General features: G+C 41.9%; 1 protein-coding gene across 5 annotated transcripts in view; it reads right to left on the minus strand.

Annotated features, from left to right (window-relative positions):
- KCNIP1 (potassium voltage-gated channel interacting protein 1) overlaps window positions 1-20955 on the minus strand; it is a 559284-nt gene that overhangs the window by 73571 nt on the left and 464758 nt on the right. The window contains exon 1 of one of the 5 annotated variants that reach the window (XM_065554848.1): window positions 17880-18011. The exons of the other annotated variants lie outside the window; for them this stretch is intronic. Within the exon in view, the coding sequence (XP_065410920.1) occupies window positions 17880-17898 (19 nt within the window). The 5' untranslated portion in view covers window positions 17899-18011. Of the gene's footprint in view, window positions 1-17879; window positions 18012-20955 lie in introns of those variants that run through there. 5 annotated transcript variants of the gene reach the window in all.

The following is a 20955-nucleotide window of genomic DNA, read 5'->3' on the forward strand; positions in this document are numbered from 1 at the left end:
CCATTATTTGGGACCCAGCCATGTTCTACAGCCTTAGACAAAGCTGCCTACTGGGACCAGCAGGAACTCCTAACTTCCGCCTCCCAGCAGCAATGCTCCCAGAGGCTCCCATTTACCGCTCAGATCCAACTTCTGGGTGCCAAGAATCAGCTCTTTGTAGCCCGGCAATGCCCATGAGAATTTTGAAGCAAGGCACTCAACCCCATGGCCCATGTGGACAAAAAGAGATAGAGCCAAGACGTATACTTGCCTTTAACTTTTTGCATGCTCTCCGAATTGTTATATTTGAAATGTTCTTACCATTGCACTTTGAGTTTTGTTTGCACAATTGCAGTAATTAAAAGTTTTTTGTAAAGTTCATTACTTAAGAAGAGTGGAATTTTTTTCCCATTGGTTTCATTTAAACTCTGTTATTGGGTATTCTTCTTTCATAATAAAGCCATTAAAATACATACATTGTGAGTCATCTTTGTATTTAACACAGAAAATCTTTTAAATAAAGCTGCAATAATTCATAGGTTTTACCAAAGCACATAGGGAATGTTAAACTTCAGCCACCCACACTCAATGTCCCAGTGCTGGCAATATCTCCATCCCAGCCCCCCATCATCCCAATGGGCTAACATGCTCAAGCACGTGACTCAAAACACAAACAGGAGGCATCCCTGACAACATTCTCACGGGTGTTTGTGTTCTCTCTGGCATTCCTTGCTAGCTGCTCGAACCTCCGATCAAGTCTCTGCACCTCAGTTAGGCTTTTCCCCCTTGCTCTCACAAATATTGCACAAAACACAATGTGCAGTTATAATGGTTAGGAACTCTTTTTCTGCGGCTCCCAACCTATACCATAAAGAGCATCACCTGCCTTTCAAATGGCCAAATGCACACTGGACTACTATTCTGCAACTACTCAGGCAACAGGTAAAATGTTCCTTCTGTGAATGTGGCTTATATATGGTTTCATTAGCTACAACATTGGGGATAAGCCAGGTCCCCCAGAATAACTGGACCAACCTCCACACTATTAATGTCCACAGTGCTCCTGGGGCAAAAAGTCCTGTCTCCATTAATTTAAATATTACCAAATTCTGAAAGTCCCTAGCCTCGTGGATCCTCCTGACCATCCTGCAGGTCTGTAAATCTGCTGCATTGGTCCACCAGTCCTTGGAGCACCATGGAGAAATACATTCTGCACCCTGTTGGTGTGTGTGAAAATGATGGCATGTTTTCCATCAATTGCCCCATTAGATTCTGGGAAACCCATGCATGCAAAGCCATCAATAATCTCCTGAGCATTACCCAGCTTCATGGTCTGGTTAGACAATACCTTATCAATTCCCTGATAGGCCTGCATGAAAATGGCCCCAACAGTTGATCACCCCACGCCAAATTGTTTGGCTGCAGATTGGTAACATTCTGGGGTGACCAGCTTCCAGATGACAATGACAACCCATTTCTCCATGAGTATGGAACACTGCAAATTGGTACGCTGTTGCTCAAGCTCTGGGATACCTCCAGAGAATGCTAGATCAGTTCTGCATACATCAAAGAAAGGTAGCCCTCCCCATCCTGAAGTTCTCTGGATGCTGCTGGTCATCCCAGCTCTGCAGCACCACAGTCCATACTGGTTTCCCAGGTGCAGAAATGGCACTGAACGCTTTTTAGCTAATCCAGGAACCGGTCCTCTTGTTCCAACAGCTCGGTGTCCTCTTGTTCTTCTGCCTCGTCCTGCTGTCACCTCTGCAGAGTATCCTCCTGTTGCTGCCATAGAATAGTTTCCTGCTCCCACATCATCTTCTCAGTGGTGTGATGCGCAAGGTCCACTGCAAGGTCCATCCAGCTCTGAGTGCTGCACTACAGGCCAAACAGCCTGTGCATAGTTGCTCTTGTCACCATAGTGGCCTGGAGCATTGTTGGGTCCATGCTGGCCCACAGCTGTTTGAAAATGGTATGAGCCAGCCCAGAAAAGAAATATAGGGTGGAGACAGCAGAAACATGCCTTTAAAAAAAAATTGAACCTGTTTGGCTTCCCACAATTCACCGTGAAAACAATCCCAGGGTGCATGCTTCTCAGTAGCTAAGCAAAAGACCACGGGATACCCCACAGAATGCTACATACTCAGTTTACAACAAGCAGCTGCCACATGTTTACACAATGCAAATAGAAAATGGAACAGGTGTTGTGTACTCACTACTGATGCCACTGCTTACCCCATGTGTAGACACATCTTGTATCACTGTTTAGCTGGGCTGCTTACCAAATGAAATAACCTAACACACATTGCTAACAATTGCCACCAAAGTGACCTTATTCCAGACTATTGATGTGGGTTTGTTCTGCTCATCAGAAAATTGATTCAGGAGCAAGATCTTCTGTTAACATATTGATTTAAGGTGAAAAAGGTAAACAAGTGCATGGAACCACTTCAGTATTTCTATGCAAGTGCCAGTGTAGTGTAGTTACAGGAGTTGGGCAATAAATGGGTTAATAAATATCTTTCCCTGTGGGGTAAAAACAGGACAGTAAAAGTGAAAATGATAGAACACATAGACTGATGGATTGGGTTTGACATATCAGCACCATACTAGGGCCTGCTTCTGCAAAGTGCTTGGCACCTCACTGGAGTAGCGGTGCCCCCCATCCAAATTCTGACTGGCTGCAGGATTGGGCAGGACAGTCATCTATACACTATTCACAGTAATAATGAACATAAATGCCTTTGTGTGGAGGCCTGCATTTAAAGCGAGTTGCATCCCTACATGCTTTATAAATAAAGTGATAGGAATAATGAAATCCACTAAAGTGAGGACACACAAGGTTTGTGCTGCTTGGAGAGAAATTAACATCTGAAACTTGACATGATTCTCATAATGAGGCTGGTTTGGAAGATGCATAGATTTCATCTATGTAACCCCCATGGAATTTACTAGGGTTCCTGGGTTTGTGTGTGCTAGTAACGCAAGGAAAGTCTGTTGGTTCTACGGATGGGCATTCCTGCAGCTCAGGGGAGTGATAGGAGGCATTCCTGTATGGCCACCAGCGTGTTTGATCAAAGGAGGAGCAGTGTCTTAGAGAAGGGGAAGAGTTCAAATGATTGATGGGAAAAAAAAGAGCTAGCCTGACCAATAAGGAAGGTCCTCAGTGAGATGCCCATGCCCAGGAGCACTGTGAGAGGAGAAAAATGCCGAACTGGCCTTTGGGCACCTGGAAGCAATAATCCCAAACTTGGTTGTTTCCTGTTCAAGGTGACTCCCAGTTTATACAATTGTGTTGGGAAAACTCCCTATCCCATCAGGCTATGCTAATACTTCAGCTCCCTAGGTAAATCAGTCACCATGTAGTAAGTACTGCTCTGGCTGCTAGTTCAGGGCTGCCCACCTGCTGTGACTGTATCAGAGCTCCAGGGCCAGAGATTAGGAGTTAGGATTTTTGGTATACATTATTATAATCTGCACCCCATCCCTGCATCCTTTTATGGGGAGGGGCTGTCTTGGGAGCAGAAGAAGCCTCACTCCTGTATGAAGAAGACACCTGCCAACTGAGACTGTCAGCCCCCCTGCAACAGCTGAGGAGTCAAGATTCAGCTCTGAACCCGAGGATCATTCGCAGAGTTGTGAGCACACCATCTTTTAGACAGTCAGGGAAATTTTTTGGGAGACCTTCTACTCCCTGAACTGTATCCTCAAGCCTTGGGGATTTAATCACCTACTGTCCTATTAAATCTGTGGAGTGACTTCCCATCTTAGCCCCACCGACAGTCCTTTGGGCTGCACTGAACCCAGTCAGCCAAGTTGCTTATTGCTGCTACAAAAGATACTGTCATCATAGGTCATCAAGGGCACCTATGAAGTACTGGTATCAACGGGATGCTAAATTTTACTCTTGCTATATCAGGTCACGTGAGTGGGGAAATTCATGGGTATTATCAGAATAGAGAGGGCATCAGCGACTCTTTACCCTATTATGTTATATTTACTTCCTTTTTAATAAAACTATCTTCAACTATCTGGCAAGAAACTCAGGGCCATCCTGTGCTTAAAATTTTCCTTTCAAGCTACCCTGGTGATCTTCCCAGGAAGAAGTAAGAGGAGGGTGGAGGTAGTGCCAAGTAAATGCATCTGGGAAGAGAATAAGGAAGTTACACCCTGCTGTGCTGGAATCCCAATGAACCCAGGCCCATCTATCCAAATCCATAAGGAGACTGGCATTAAAGGAGGTAACTGGGTGGATAGGGATGTTACAGCATGTATTACACTTGTACTTACAGGCCCTTATACAGAGGTCAGGGCCTCACTGTGCTGCATGCTGTACAAATACACAAATATATACTAAGGGACAATCCTACAATGTCTACAACATTTACACTGCAATGAATAACCCATGCACTGAGTTTCAGAGCCCTGGTCAGATAACTGAGGCTCGCAGGCTTGGGGTGCAGGACTCTAAACTAGCAGTGTAGACATTTGGGTTCAGGCTGGAGCCTGGGCTTTGAGACTTTCCCCTCTTGTGGGGTCTTAGTGCCCAGTCTCCACCCTGAGCCTGAACATCTACACTGCTGTTTTATAGTCAGTCTGAGCCAACTGACCTGGGCCAGCTGTGGGTTTTATTGCAGTGTCAACATGCCCTGTGTGACTCGCCCACTGACACACAGGGAGCCTGTAGCAGAGCTAGGAACTGAATCCAGGTGTCCTGGATCCTGATCCAGAGCTTTAAGCACATGACCATCCTGCTGCTAGGATAAATCTTAGACTGGGATTCACTGCCTCAAAGAACAGATTCTGTAGGGCTTGTCTTCACTACGGGGGTAAGTCGACCTAAATTACACTACTCCAGCTATGTAAATAATGTATCTGGAGTTGACGTTGTGATGTTGCAGTCTATATGGTTTTATAAAAATATGCTAATGAGTGAATATAATGTAACTGGAATATGCTTCATGCAAAAGGTCTCTTGTAAGGTATCATTACAAAGTTTATAATCTACTAAGTGTGATCATCCTATTTGTATAAATGTATAACTCTTGTATCTGAAACTAAAAATATGAAATATAACTCTGAGGGCCTATTGTAATTATGCAAAGTGTGGGCCATTAATGGTGGTTTGGAATCTTGATGACTCCCATCAACAGGGACAATTGTCTGCAGATGGCTGTGTTTTACCTGTAAGTCTTCCTGTATATGTGTGTGCTGGCAAGTGGGCAATGAAGTCTTGCAGTGACATGTGATCATGTCACCTGAACTGGAATCCATCTTTAACCTGGTGTCTTTCCATTGAGAAGGAGGGGGTGGGAACCCAGATAGGGACAAAGGATTCCCGCCTTATGCAAAAGATATATAAAGGGGTGGAACAGAACAAAGAGGAGGATTCACTATGAAGAATCCCCTCGCTACCACCTGAGCTGGAACAAGAGCTGTACCAGGGGAAAGAATTGTGCCCAGGCCTGGAAGGTGTCCAGTCTGAGAAAAAACTTACTGAAGCATCTCTGAGGGTATTTGTATTCAGTTTGATTAGACATAGATTTGCATGTTTTATTTTATTTTGCTTGGTGACTTACTTTGTTCTCTCTGTTACTACTTGGAACCACTTAAATCCTACTTTCTGTACTCAATAAAATCTCTGGTTACTTATTAATTAACTCAGAGTATGTATTAATACCTGGGGGAGCAAACAGCTGTGCATATCTCTCTATCAGTGTTATAGAGGGCGAACAATTTATGAGTTTACTCTGTATAAGCTTTATACAGGGTAAAATGGATTTATTTGGGTTTAGACCCCATTGGGAGTTGGGCATCTGAGTGTTAAAGACAAGAACACTTCTGTTAGCTGCTTTCAGGTAAACATGCAGCTTTGGGGCAAGTAATTCAGACCCCGGGTCTTTGTTGGAGCAGACGGGAGTGTCTGGCTCAGCAGGACAGGGTGCTGGGGCCCCGAGCTGGCAGGGAAGGCAGGGGAAGAAGTCGTCTTGGCACATCGGGTGGTTGCTCCCAGGGGGGTTCTGTGATCTAACCCATCACAGATGTAGCTTAGGTTGACTTACCCCGGTGTCTTTACAGCGCTGAGTCGACGGGAGACACTCTCTGGTCGACTTCCCTTACTCTTCTCGGGGCAGGTCCACACTACAGGGCTATGTTGACCTAAGTTACGCAACTCCAACTAAATGAATAATGTAGCTGGAGTCGACATACTTTAGGTTGACTTATTGCGGTGTCTCCACCGCGCTGTGTTGATGGGAGAAACTCTCGACTTACCTTATACTTCTCGTTCTGGTAGAATACCAGAGTCTACAGGAGAGTGATCGGCGGTCGATTTAGCGAGTCTTCACAAGACCCGCTAAATCGACCCCCGGGGGATTGATCACCGCATGTCAATCCCCTGGTAAGTGGAGACAAGCCTGTGGAGAGCTAGAGTCCCGGGGTTGACTGGAGAGCGCTCTGCCATTGATTAGCTGGTCTTCACTAGATCCGCTAAAATGATTGCAGCAGTGTGGCTCTCCCCATAGTGGAGACCAGCCCACATGAGTCTCCTCCTGATGCCTGCAAGGCAGGCACTTTCTTAATGTAGAAAAAAATAAAAAATGAAGGAAGGAAGCCAATTTCTCCACTGAGCTGGCACTTGTTGCTGAATAAACAACTAGCCTTAGAAGGGACCTTCTGCTAGAGGAGCTTTCAAGTAATTGATGCAGAGTTAAGCTGGGACCATGAGTAAAAAAAAAAAACAACCACCACCACCTCTTGCAATTACAATTTTAAAACAGCACCAAAAAGTGAGACTAGAAAGAATATGTCAAGCTACCAAACTGTGCTCGCTTTTGAGAACTAAGCCTGGAAACTCTCCACAATGCATTTATTAAATGAAGCCCTCACAGAAGCACTCTGAATTATAAATGAAGTAATTCAACTTTAATTGTTTTTTTCCCTCTCTTGGAAAGGTTATTCATCAACTACCTATGATGAGCCTAGAGAATGCATTACAAATGGACCTTCTCTCTCTCTCTGCAGAACTTTGGCAGTGATAATAGTTCTACTTCATTGAAAAGCAAATCAGACCTTCTGAGTTTCCTGATTTATTAATGCATTGATTTCTATAAATGTCAGCATGTTTTAAGCTTTCAGGCAGAGAGCTGGGGGGGAACAATCAATGGATGGTAAATACAATGTAGGATGAATCAAGCAATCAGAAGCGATAATTAAAGCCTTGCCTAATTCAAGGACACATAGCCCTTGGGTTATCAGTGCTCCTGGAATGGAAGAAAAAATACATAAAAATTGATACGTGCACTCAGAGAGGTTTTAACTTGAGTTTTAAAGATAAGTCACTTCACCTCACCTCAGACCTTGGTGCTTTCATACATTTCGTTGCACTAACAGAGCTAGAAGGAAAACTGAAGGAGCACAGCTTGAGGGGTAGACACTGAGCCAGCAATGGAAAGTCACTGGTTTCTGAGCACCTAATTCCATTAGGCCCCTTTGAAAATCTCAGTCTTGAGGTCCAATTCACCATAGCCCTGTGTCATGTGCATGGATTTACACTTAGGCCAACTGTGTGTAAAACACTGGCAAGTCAGAATGGTAACACCCACCTTGTATAAAGTGATGACACAAGGTGGAGGACAATGGTGAACGTGGCCCTTCCCAACCAGGACTTTAGTGAAGTTTATATGTAAACTTCATAGATGGGTCCATCTCTTTAAAGAACTGGCACCTTGAATCTGAACATCAGTCAATTGTAGGGAAGTCCAGGTCTGATCTGGAATCCAGTCTTTGAAGCTCAGATCCAAACCTTCAGTTGCTGCAGTATGTGTCTATAAAAAGTTCAGGAGTTCCAAAACCAAGGTAGAAACGTAGGATGAGTTTGTAATTAGCCTTTGAATGTGTGTGTAAAGAGGACTCATGGAAGTACCCTTAGGTGCTTTGACCCCAAGATAGGGCCAGACAATTACAGGACCACTCCCTCCCACAAGTACCTTCATCATCACCTGCATTTTTGGAAGGTGCATCAAAGATGGGGGGTCATGATCCCACCACCTCCAATGGCTAGAGGGGACAGTGAGAGAAGAATTTTTTGGACTAAATTTTGAATTATTTGCACTGGAGGCATACTGGCAAGATAATGACTGACTGAAACAAAACAGATACCTCTGCACACAAAATATGCAATTGTGCATCCAAAGTAAGTAATTACACATGTACATGAGCAAATTCCATGGGCAACTGTTTACAGAGCAACAGTTCTCTGCTGTGGAGTTCCCCAGTTGCATGATTTGTTGATTTTGCAACTGTGGAAGTAGGCAGTGAAATCAGCAGGGAGACTCTTTTTATTAAAAGTGATACACAACTTTAAGCAACAGTATCATGTATTTACATTATCCCACAGTCATGTAAAATAATATAACTGCGCTTAGTGGAGATTAATACTGCATGTGTAGAAAACTATTTTTGCAATCACTTGTACTACTCACTATCTAGGAATTTTCAGCTTGTAAAGTTTAGCTTTTTTGAATTGTGTGGTTGAAAAAATATCTTAATCTTCACAACAGAAACAAGATGTTTTCCCCACAACCCCATAAACTAGACTGCTCAAACTTACAAAATCATCTTTGGGTTGAGGACTAGGATGAAAAATTTCAGCCAATAAAGATTTTTTCCCCCAGAAAGTCCTGAGCATATGAAAGTAAGGGCTTAACATGTGATTTTCAAAATAACTGTAACAGAGTTTGGGTTTTAGGACCATGCACACAGAGAGAGAATTGCTGGCTCACCCTGGAACCAGAGCGTGAGGGTCCTGTGAACTCCAATCCCAAATCATAAAAGTGTTTAGATGTCTCTCAGGCAGCGGGGACTCAGGAAAGGGATAGAGCTGTTAATTTATGGACAGCCAAACCCCAGAAAAAGGTTGGTGTTTTGTTGTTTCTTTAGGCAAAACCCCAGAAGGGATAAGATTGGATCCAACCCTGTGCACTTGCTCTGTTAGGAGATGGTATCCATTACCGTCTGCTTACACTAACTGGAATAACAACAGTAAGTATCAACCACAGGAAAGCAGAAAAGGAAAATTATTCTGCTAAAACATGGTTCTGTTTTGTTATTTATTGAGCACCTAGAGTATTAATAGTTCTGAATAAAACATAGAATACAATCTAGAGCCTATTCCAGTCCAAGCAGTATGTTGGCTGAGAAATTCAAAGGTGCCTAGAGGGTTTAAATGAACAACTCTCATGAATTTCAATGGGAACTGTACAGCTAAGTCCCTTACATAGCTCTGAAAACCTCAGCCATTGTCTACTAGCAAAAAAAAAAAAAAAAGAGGGAACCATTCTCCCCTCTCTGGAAATAACCCACATTGGAGAATGGAATACACAAGTTTTAACTTGCAGGTCCTGTGAAATCTGCACTTATCCCTCGATATCACACCTCAGACTCAGATTTCCATGGAAACTCTGTGGGTAAGGGTCCTCCGCACTGCTGCCTGGTCACATTTGCTACTGGATCATAAGCTCTTTGAAGAGTCAGGATTCCTGGAGCTTCCCTATGATGGCTGATGGGAAGGAACTGCATCTGCAGTAACTTACTCTGCTGTGACTCATAGGTTTGGGAAAAGGAATCTGACAGGCCTTGATGAGCCCCTTGCCCTTCCATGAGGTCTCAACTCAGTGTTTCTGTGTAGTCAGGGACAAGAGAGCAACATATTGCTGAGGTGGCACTCCCCCTGCATACCCTGCCAGCCTCAATCCATGCGAGAGAGTGGAGGGAGCACAGGATAAACACTGCAAATCAAATAATACAACATTTACCACATAAAAATGAGACAACATCCTCCAAAAGATTATTTCCTTCCATTTAGCAAAGCTGGTGTTTAAGTTAAGCAGATTGCACCAAAGCTGTTCGAAAACGTGGAGTATAATTAAATGGAGCATAAGTACCAATTAAGCTCTATTCGCACACAGAGAAACTGCTTGGAAAATACTGTCCTAACATGCAACTCCTGCCAGGATCTTCTGAAGGGCCATGAAGAATTCTGACAGAGAGAGATATGCATACACAATACATCTATATGCTGTACACATACAGACAACACAGTCACCAGCTGAACTGTATTGGTTCAGGGACAGAACATCATAACTCCATTGACTTCAATAATCTCAACTTCATTAAAGTCAGTGGAGCTGTGACAATTTAGACCTGCTGACGCTCTGCCCCTTGGCATAAAAGAACTGTCACCAACTGGAGCAGCAGTAGGGAGCACTGTTTGTAAACCAGTCACTACAGGGCAGTATCATGTGCATTAGAGCAGTTGTATCCCAGCCAGCAGATGGCGGCAGTAAACACTGGTCATTAGTAGGTAAAGAAGGCACTGTTACTTGTACCAAATAGGAGTGCCCTACTCTGACTCAAGAAGCAAATCAACACAAAGGAGGCTTGATGGCAAAACCTGCAGAACAACCCCATAAATTAACATATGTAGCGTATTTGTAGCCGTGTCGGTCCAAGGCAATTAGAGACAAGGTGGGTGAGGTAATATCTTTTATTGGACCAAGACCTGAAGAAGAGCTCTGTGTGGTTCAAAAGCTTGTCTCTCTCACCAACAGAAGTTGGTCCAATAAAAGATATTTCCTCACCAACCTTGTCCCCCCATAAATTAACAAATCAGTTTCATTCACAGTCTTATATCAACTGTGATTTTTAACATGTATTTCATAACCCGAATTAATTCAGCAAATGATTTGTATTATTCACATGAAATAAAGAGACATTAAACAAGCATTTAACTGTTTTGGTAAAAAATTCCAAAAAAGTTAGGCATCAACATCTGTATTTTGGGATCTAAAGGGCTGTTCACCCAAGTTTGAAATTCTCAGTCCAAATAAATGTCATTTTCCATTATTAATTACAAAAAAATCATTCTAGAGTCTTTGTTGATAGGCAAGGCTCCAACGTGAAAGAAATAACACATTGCAATTCACTTGACGGGAATTTTATTTACTGTACAAAGAAGTACTTTTATCCTTTCACCAGGTCCATACTTTGCCCATTGTAACATTGCTAGAGTTAGTCATTTCATTTGCAGTTGTTTGTTTAATATTTAATATTTCACAGTTCAGATATGCCCACTGACAATGGCTTTCCTACCTTATCTAGCCAGACGCATGCAAAACAGCAGCCTGCTCTGAACACAACAGCAGAGCAATCACATTTTAAAAAAATCTGGGGTGGGACGGACCAATGGTGGGTGAGAATGCTTTGCTTCTCCACTCACATGGATGAGGATACACAGTATTTTAACAATATTATGGGGAACATGTCCCCTTATTATCCAATTTATTAGAGCATAAGCTTTCGTGGACTACAGCCCACTTCTTCGGATGCATATGCTTATGCTCTAATAAATTTGTTAGTCTCCAAGGTGCCACAAGTACTCCTGTTCTTTTTGCGGATACAGACTAACACGGCTGCTACTCTGAAACCTTATTATCCAAAGTGATTGTACCTATGAACAGTGACAAAAGAGACAAGATCTCAGGCAGTGAAGGAAACCTGGCTTATGTGATTACTCTCTCTCTATTCTGCTTCCTAATGCTCCTCTGTACAAAGAAAGCAACAATTTTCAGACAAACGTAATACAAAAGTTCCTCTAAAGCTCAACAACAAATAATGTAATGTTATGCAAAGGGCCTAGAAGTTGTGCTAGTCAATAAGCAGCTGAATGTATCAAAGAATCTTTTAAATTTCATATGGAGGCAAGAATGAATCTCACAGGAGCTTTTCCATCTAATTCTAAGAGTTCTGAAGAGTGATTGAAAGTGGATTAGACAGATCCCCTAAGAATTAAGGTGGGTTTTACTAAGAGTTACTAAACAGTGTTTGGTACAAATAAGGCCCCAGGGAGCTAACGGCTTGCAGCTATGCTCTTTTTCACAGATTAAGGATTTCACATCTCCATCACTTGGGATGGCTTGTTTTGCAAAGCTCAAGTGCTCAGTCAGAACCCTGGAGTGATGTGTTGTATGGTTGAAAGCATAAGGCAAATGCAAACACTATGCATTTATGAAGGTGCCCTTAAAAGCTTTCTTCTGTCTTAAACAACAACAAAAAAAAGCTACATTATTGAGAAGAATGGAAACTTTTTGCCAGATTTTCAGCACCCCACTGAGATGTTTGCCCCCAAAATCTAGGAAATATTATGACAATTTGAAAGCAAGAATTACTTCAGTTTGAATGTGCTGCTAATGGTTAACCTCTTCTTGCTGGACAAGACTCATTTCTACTGAACGGAAAAGCAATGTTTAAAACAAAAGTGACAAAAATCATCCACTGATATAGTAATGGAAGAAGCAGGATGACGGGTCTGATCCTGAGCTCACTGAAGTCAATGGCAAAACTCCCACAGACTTCAATCATCAGAATCAGGTCTGAAGTATGATTTTATTTCCCGATAGTGTCACTAGAGCTTTGGAAATCACGGGCCAGATTCTGCCTTGACTCACACCATGGTCACAGTATTCAGAAGGCCCTATCTCCCACACTTGGCGTCAGCTTTTCTAATTGCTCAGCTCCCATTTAGGCTCCAAAACCAGTGGCCAGATTGCCAGAAAGGCTCAGCAGGTTGGGCATTGTGCTTTTATGAAAAATTGGTCAACAGTTTTGCAATGGAAGCTGCTGGGTGCTGAACACTTTTGAAAATTTGGTCCTATGTAGGTGCCTCACTGAGAGAAGAGCTCTTGGGTGGTAAGCACTTGGAAACCTGGCCCCACATGCTGCTCTACACATTCAGCAAAGGACGTCCAGGGTCAGCTCAGAATTTGATCCCATTTGCCCAGCTGGGATTTTGCTTGGGGAGAAATCACATAGGTAACAGCTAAGATACCAGCTTAGTGATGAGTGCTTTATGGCAAAAGCCATGCTGAGATATGAACATAACTAACCATTCGGCTCGATGAATCACAATGGGGCTAAGAGAATGATTAAAAAAAAAACGTTTTTAGGTTAAATTAGGCCGGAATTAATTAGTCCAAATAGTTGGGGAACACATTAGAGAGCCTTCGAGTCTCTGAAACCTATTAATCTTGAGATGAGCAGGAGGTGGATTGTGTTTGTGGGGTTTACTGAGCCACTAAACTGCTGATCTGACTTCCCAGTGTGGAACTTGGCCTCTGGTGTCAAAGCTTAATGATCAGAACTGGTCAGAAGTAATGGCAATTTGAGGTCTGGACAGTTTAAGATGCTTTATGGAGAGGGTGAGGTCACTGAAGCAAAACACCACATGTTTTTGGTGTCTCTGAATGAATTGTGATTTAGCTTCGACTGATGACATTTTGCATCCAGCTCAGCACCCAATCCTGTGAGATGACCCCAGTGCAAGTGAATGGGAGTCCATTTAGATGCAGAGGTCTGATTGTATGAATCCAATTGTAAAACTAGGTTCCAAAACGTACAGCAAATATCACGATTTATTAAAATTTTCTGGAGACTGTGTTCTATTAAATTAGCAGCAATTTATTTATACTTGTGACAGTCTCACAAGTAGATAAAGAAAATAGCTTTTTAATTAGTAGAGCAGATCAAATGTGTCAACTGAAAAAATTTCCTGCCAAAAAAATGGAGTTTTGTGAAAAAGGAATTTTTGTGGGAAAATGAGATTTCTAAATAAAATTAAACTGAAAAGTTTATTTAGTTTTAAAATGAAATATTTTTTGTTTTCAAAAAATGAAATTTGTGATTTTTCCTCTCATTTCGTCTCCTTTATTGCCATTAGATGTAATTAAAATAGAAAGGTATCTCCTCTCCACCACACTTTTTCTCATTTTTCCTTTGTCAACTAACTTCAAAACTCCCTTAACTTTGGAAAAGTTAAATTGCAACTTTGTAACTTTGCCACACTATGTCAAAAGTTGAGGAAGTTTGAAAAATTAGAACTGATAGTGAAAAACCTAGGCATTAATTTCATTACATGCAGAAGCAAAAAGGGGAAGACCCATGACATTTTGAAAGTTCAACATTTTTTGGAAAAACAAATCACAAAATTAAAAAATTGTTCTGGTTCAAATCCTGTGAAATATACAACTTAAAAATCTGTCATGATACTTTCTCCAATTTTCAACCAGTGCTAGTAATTAATTATATCCTCAGTAAACTTCAGGTATGCCTCATTCACACAAAGACTTGAAGAAGAGCTCTGTGTAAACTGTCCCTCTTTGACTAACAGAAGTTGGTCCAATTAAATATATTACCTCACCACTGTCTCTAATACCCTTGGACCAACAAGGTGAAAACAACATGCTGTCATTCACACAAAGTAAGTTATCAGTGTTTCTGTGGGGATTTCCATGGAGCTGAGGTGGGAAGACTAAATTTACCTCTCTAGAACTGTAGGCAGGCTGTGAATCTGCAGTTCAGCCCCACTGAAGCTGGAATAACAGCCACTGATACTCTGCAATCTCTCTGGAAGGATCTGCACCAACGAACCTGTGTAATCATGGCTCCAGCTAATCCCCCACCCCAAGTCCCTTATGCATAGCCTATTCATACCTCTTGCATGGCCCTTTCTACCCCTCAATGGCTTACGGGAGGCCCTCTGCACAATAAGTGAACTTCTTTTCCTTCTTTCCAGTTATATGCTTAGGTAGGTTTCTTTGTACAGTGTATCCTGTCTTTGCTCTAGCTCTCAGACTTACCGTTCTTTAAGATTCCACTGCTGTCCTGCAACAGAAAAAAGGAGGTCTGTCTAATTATCTGAGGGCAACATTCAGAGAGCTTTGGAGGTAACCAGTGGGGATGGAAAAATAGGACACACAGGGAGAACTTGGAAGAGGAAAATGTACAGAAATCTTAAAAGAACACTGTCAGCATAAAACTCATGGAGAAATATTGTTTCCTGACCTCAACTAAGAATATATCTTAAATTATTCAAACTGCAAACTCTCAGGCTCATTTTGCACTGCTTTGAAAATAAAACACTGAAATCGCCATTTGTGCTGTTACTTTTAAACATCACAGCTCGGGCAATGAATATAGACAGGCTAATTTCACTTTTGTTCTAATCAGTTTCATATTTAGCACCTCATGAACAAGCACACGCTTTCTCAAACTTCAATCCATGGACAGGTCATCCACGGAGAGACTTCTATTATAATGATTAGCACTTGTCAGTCTTTGAGCAAGGATACTTCTTAACCATAGCTCAGTTTAGGAACGTTAGTTAGGGTGTTCAGACCATTTTTTCACCAGCTATACTAAGCAGCCCCTGTGCATCCTGAGCAGCTGCTTCATATTTTTCTCAGGTATCCTATGGTTTCAATTCAACTTGGATTAAAAGAACCCAAAAACTTGCAGATGACAAAACTGGAATAGCAGTAGCAGTCACACAAGGAAATCAAATTAAACTGCAAATTGACCTCAGGAGAATAGATCAGTGGAGGAATACAGACACTCCAGGCACTTCTAAACTACTAAATTCTTGTTTGGCCTGAAAACAAGAATTCTGTTTCATGAAAAATGTTGAGGTTTCAACACTTGTTTTCATTCCACATTAGAAGGCAAACTACATCTTTCAAAAATGTTCACATAAACAAAGAGAGAGACTCTATAGCCCTGCTGTGCCAGATTCAGTGCAGGGACATGAACCTGGATCTCCCACATCCCAGAGCAACCAGTGTCAGTTGTGCTCTCCCCTGTTTTGACCAGAGATTCCATCCTGGATCTGAGAACCCTTCCCAATGAAATTTTCCTTGAAACCAATACGTTTCCACAAAACGTTTCAGTTTTCCAAGTAAAAACATTTCATCAATAAATTCCAAACCAGATTGGACAAATGTCGTATCTTACAATCAGTGAATCTACACCAGTTTACATCACCTGAGGATCTGGCCTGGGCAAGGAAATAACAGCATTTATGATGGGGACATGACCAAATAACTGACCCCATCACAATAAATACAGTTTATTTTCACATTGACTCCTGTTACTTTTCATATAATCAAGCACTTAGCAGGAAAGGTGTGGAATTCAGATTTAGGAGCAAAAGGACCCACAAGACAGTCTCTATTTTATGAAGTGGTTGACAATGTGAATGAGTTTGGAAACCAATAAATGTTGCTGCTACAGCTCTCTAAGTTCACAACAGTGCAGGAAGTTGTTTAGATGTTTGAACAGCTGGTAACAATTATTTGATTAAAAGAGCCATTTCTGTCATGTTAGGTTTTGTAATTCCCCGTCCTCAACTCTTATTTTAAGGAAACTACATATTCGGCCACAAACTAAGATGGATATCCTTTTAAAAAGTGAAAAAAGGTGAGCAGTTAAAGAAGTGAAGAGATAGGAGAGGATAAAAATGTAATCATTGCAAAGAACAATAACAAAAATTAGGCAAAGAAAAAACCATTCATGTTTAAACTAAAATATTGTCTCAGGGTCTGATGTGCCAATGGTATTATACACCCCGCTGTTCTCATCTATTTTGTCATTCACATCAGCAAAACTCTGTAACAGATCAAGGACTGAGGAAATAGGGGTTGTTGATGGATGAGAGAGAGATCACGGTGACATGCTAAGGACAAACTCTTAGTATGCTATTCCTGAGACATCCTCAAACACAGAACTTTTAGAGTACATGAGCCCTTTGGCGGTCTCTCATTTCACACTGAGCTCTGACATCTATCTGTCATGTTATTACATTTAAAAATCAGAGAGAACCCAGATCCACAATCCACAGTGCCGGTAATAAGGTGATATTTTATATTTATCTGGAGAAGTCTGATTAAAAGTAACCATAAGATGAAATCTGAAGCACTCAAAATGAGAGGGTTTTTTTTAAAATCCATCATCCCCCCCCAAAATATTAAAAATCAAGAGTTTCTCTCTCCTTCAGTTTCAGCTAATGAGAGTGAACCTGAACTCTACTTCCTAAGGTTCACCCATTTTTACGAAGAAGACTTCATGGGACAATTACTGCTGTCAAAGATAATTTTATTGTGTTTTGCCATACAATGCCTGATGAAACAAATAAATAAAATTATCTTTGACAGCAGTAATTGTCCCATGAAGTCTTCCTAGTAAACAATTAAAACAAACTTGGACCTGCCTCCTCTGTTCAGAGCTCCCATGTGTGGGTTTAAAAACTGTAGGAGAGGGATTAAGTTAGTGCTAATTCAATTCAATTCAAATAGACAATTTCAATGATCCAGTTTTGAACCTCCTTATCTCAATTTCCTTACTAAGAGTTGTTTTATGCTGAAGTTTCCCTTTGCTATAAAGCCCTTCCCATCCCACTCCCTGCCCTCCCAGGTTAAAAATATTTGGACTACACATACTGGATTCGTCAGATCCTGAAAACATGTGAAGTTATATTAGAACAGTTTTGGCCCTGTGGCCTTGAGACTCCAGCAGGTTTAGAAAAAATAGATAAGCTTTTTACTCTCCTGACTCTGCAGGTAGGTTGAGTCAGGACTTTGAAGCCTCACCATAGTACAACTGAAAGGAGATTGAGGACCTCACTAGATCCTAGCAGAAGAAGCTGGGCCCCAGCGTCCATTAAGAAAGAAATCAAAGGCATGGGAAGGTCTTGGAAATCAACAGGTGAATGGGAAAGGGCAAAAAGGAGATAGAGTGGAATGGAGCATAAGGAGACAGAACCACTAGGAGGATTGTGAGAAGAGACAGTTAAAGGCCAAATGAGGGAGAGCAGCCTCTTGTCAACCAGCCATGGTTCTGGATGTCTCCCTTCCTTCCCAGTCATTTCACAGCAGGCATCCCCCTTTCTGTTCTAGGGCTGTGTTTCTCAATTTTTCCATAGCACAATCCCATGTTACAACAGAAAAAGCTTGCATGCCTCTTCTGTCCCCATCTAGCCCTAAAGGAAGGAAGGGTGATTGTTCACTGTTCACTACCTCCAGTTTGAGAAGCCATGCGCTAGATCAGTTCACCACCTCCTCTATTCACTCTTCTGGAAGTGTTACCCTTTCAGAGCTGGAGTAGAGCGCCAACCCCACTGCTCCCCATCAGGTGCAACTCTTTCAGTGCCAGAGATCATGCACTTAGTCTTAACAGGTGCAATCCCTTCAGACCCATTCCCTTGCCTAACACCTACCCACACTACAGTCTTTTATCTGGGAATACCCACCTGTAAGATCACTTAGTGATTATACTGAAAACTGAAGCTGAAATGGACAAACTTATTTTCTATAAAGGTATTTCATACCGAGAGTGTGTAGCTTCCAGAAGATGGTTCCAATTATGTTAACTGTAACTTAAATGGAGGATCTCAGCCTACACTACTCTGCCTTTCCCGTCCTTTGTGAGCAATGAGGTTTGTTACCTCTCGGAGGGCACAGTGGTCTTATCCAACACATTTTTTCATCTTGGTTAATTGTGTTAATTGAAGCAGATCTGAATCTATCAAGTTAGGAGGAAAATACCACAAGCTGCAAAGATGTGGTCGCCATATCTCAAAAAAGATATATTGGAATTGGAAAAGGTTCAGAACAGGGCAACAAAAATGATTAAGGGCATGGAACGGCTGCTATATGAGGAGAGATTAATAAGACTGGGGCTTATCAGCTTGGAAAAAAGGTGACTAAGGGGGGATATGATTGAGGTCTATAAAATCATGACTGGTATGGAGAAAATAAATAAGGAAATGTTATTTGCTCCTTCCAATAATACAAGAACCAGGGGTCACCAAATAAAATTAATAGGCAGCAGGTTTAAAACAAACAAAAAGAAGTATTTTTCACACAATGCACGGTCAACCTGTGGAACTCCTTGCCAAAGGATGTTGTGAAGGCCAAGCCTATAACAGGGTTCAAAAAAAGAACTAGATAAATTCATGGAGGATAGGTCCATCAATGGCTATTAGCCAGGATGGGCAGGGATGGTGTCCCTAGCCTCTGTTTGCCAGAAGCTGGGAATGGGTGACAAGAAATGGATCACTTGATGATACCTGTTCTGTTCATTCCCTCTGGGGCACCTGGCATTGGCCACTGTCAGAAGACAGGACACTGGGCTAGATGAACCTTTGGTCTGACCCAGTGTGTCTGTTCTTAAATCTCTACTGCCCTTCCACAGCTGCTGCCCTCCACGTTTTCTCCTCCTAGAAGAAACTATGCATAGGGGGAAGAACTGGTTCTGCAAAGTTTTGAGCATTCCCATTGCCATTAATGGAAGCTGAGGGCACTTGGCATCTCACACAATTGGGCCTTACACATCTTTCAACTGCTATTTTCCCACTTACAAAATACCAGTTGGCCTGCATGAGAATTTGGGGAAGTCAAGGGCTGCAGAAAGAGCCTGATCTCCATACTCATTCTTCTCTTTTTAAGCAAAGGGACACCTCTTGGGTATGTAATTGTGGTTTCAGATTTTGTAACAGATTTTTCCAAAGGATCACACAGAGACATATTTCCATGACATATCAAAAAGTCAGTGGGAAAAAAAAAGTGCAGATTTCAACATTCCAGCAACATTGCAACATGGGGTTAGCGCATGAGAGCCTACTGTCAGAATGTGACTCCAAAACATAAATGAGTCTATATTTCTATGGTCTATATTGGAACAAAAAATAAAGTGCCTAACAGATGAAAATCAAATGAGATGTTAAAAATCCTTTCAGCTATAATAATCTAAGATGTTACCGTTGGCACAAGATTTTTTTAAACAATGGTTTTTAACCTTTAAAACTCACCTACACTTCTCTGTATTAAAGTAAGAGTTTCTGTCCTGTCATACAAAGACAGCTTAAAAAACCAAACCAAACATTCAGCATTATATTCCTCTCTGCTGCATGGACAGGGCACATTTCTTTCATAAATTAAATCTACCATCATTATTTATAAGAAGACAGAGCTTCTGGGTGGAATCGGAATTTGCTATCTGAAGCTACAGCTGTATGGGGAGGGGGAAAAAATCCTGGTGGTAGTGAAATTGGTGTTTGAATATCATGACAAGCACCTTCAAAATGCCAAAAGGAAGGAGGGAGGGGGAACAGGACAGAGGCAGATAATTTGTCTTAATGTATTTCTCTTCTTTGTTCCAACTTTTCTGGAAAAACTAAAGGTAGATTTTCATTTTCTCACATTTACAGTCTGTAGAGAACACCCTTCACTGATGGGTGATGGGGGAAGCTTGTGCAGTATCTGCCCTATGACAGAGAGCTTCATTCTCCAGGGATGTTAATCTGGCAGCTTTAACAAACACTACATGTTTTGTCTTTTCTTCCTTCTTTTAAAGCAGTGATTTTTTCTCAGCTTGATAGTTTTATTATACCTAGCAAACAGATTTTTTGCCATTCTGAATTGATGACTACTTGTGAAGCAGAGATGAACAGGTCATAGTTCTACAGAACTGATGAACTAACAGAAAAGATATGTAATGGTCTTTAATTCCAACCATTTTAAATAACACAATGACTATGCTTTTCTTTTTAAATAGGATGGGGGAAGCGGAAAACAAACCAATTTAGGTGCATTCAGCCATGTGATCTTTTATAACCCTTCTCCATTTGTCTACTGCTTCCACTGTGATTTTCATACTCACTCATGTCATGTTGCTCAAGATTGGATTTTACATCCCTTACCCATTCAGTCGCTACCACTTAAATCACAGAATCAGGGCTTTAGATCGTAAACTCTTCAGGACAGGTACTGTGTCTTTTTAATCTGTAAAGTCCTCCACACAGCCAAGGTACTGTTCAAGTCAGGGGTTCTCAACCTTTCTTTGGCCCACCCAACATGCTATAAAAACTCCAGGGCCCAGCGGGGGCGAGGGGAGGAGGGCTCCAGCTGCTGGGTGCTGGTACTCAGGGCTCCAGGCTTTTCCCCTGCAGGGCATGGGCAGGGCCGGCTCTAGGATTTTTGCCGCCCAAAGCAAAAACAATTTTGGCCGCTCCCCCACCCCCTTAATTTAATTACCCCACCCCCGCCTCAACTCCGCCCCTTCCCCAAATCCCCAGCCCTGCCTCCTCCCCCC

This window comes from Chrysemys picta, chromosome 8 (assembly GCF_011386835.1).
Source record: "Chrysemys picta bellii isolate R12L10 chromosome 8, ASM1138683v2, whole genome shotgun sequence".
NCBI classification, from domain to species: domain Eukaryota; kingdom Metazoa; phylum Chordata; order Testudines; family Emydidae; genus Chrysemys; species Chrysemys picta.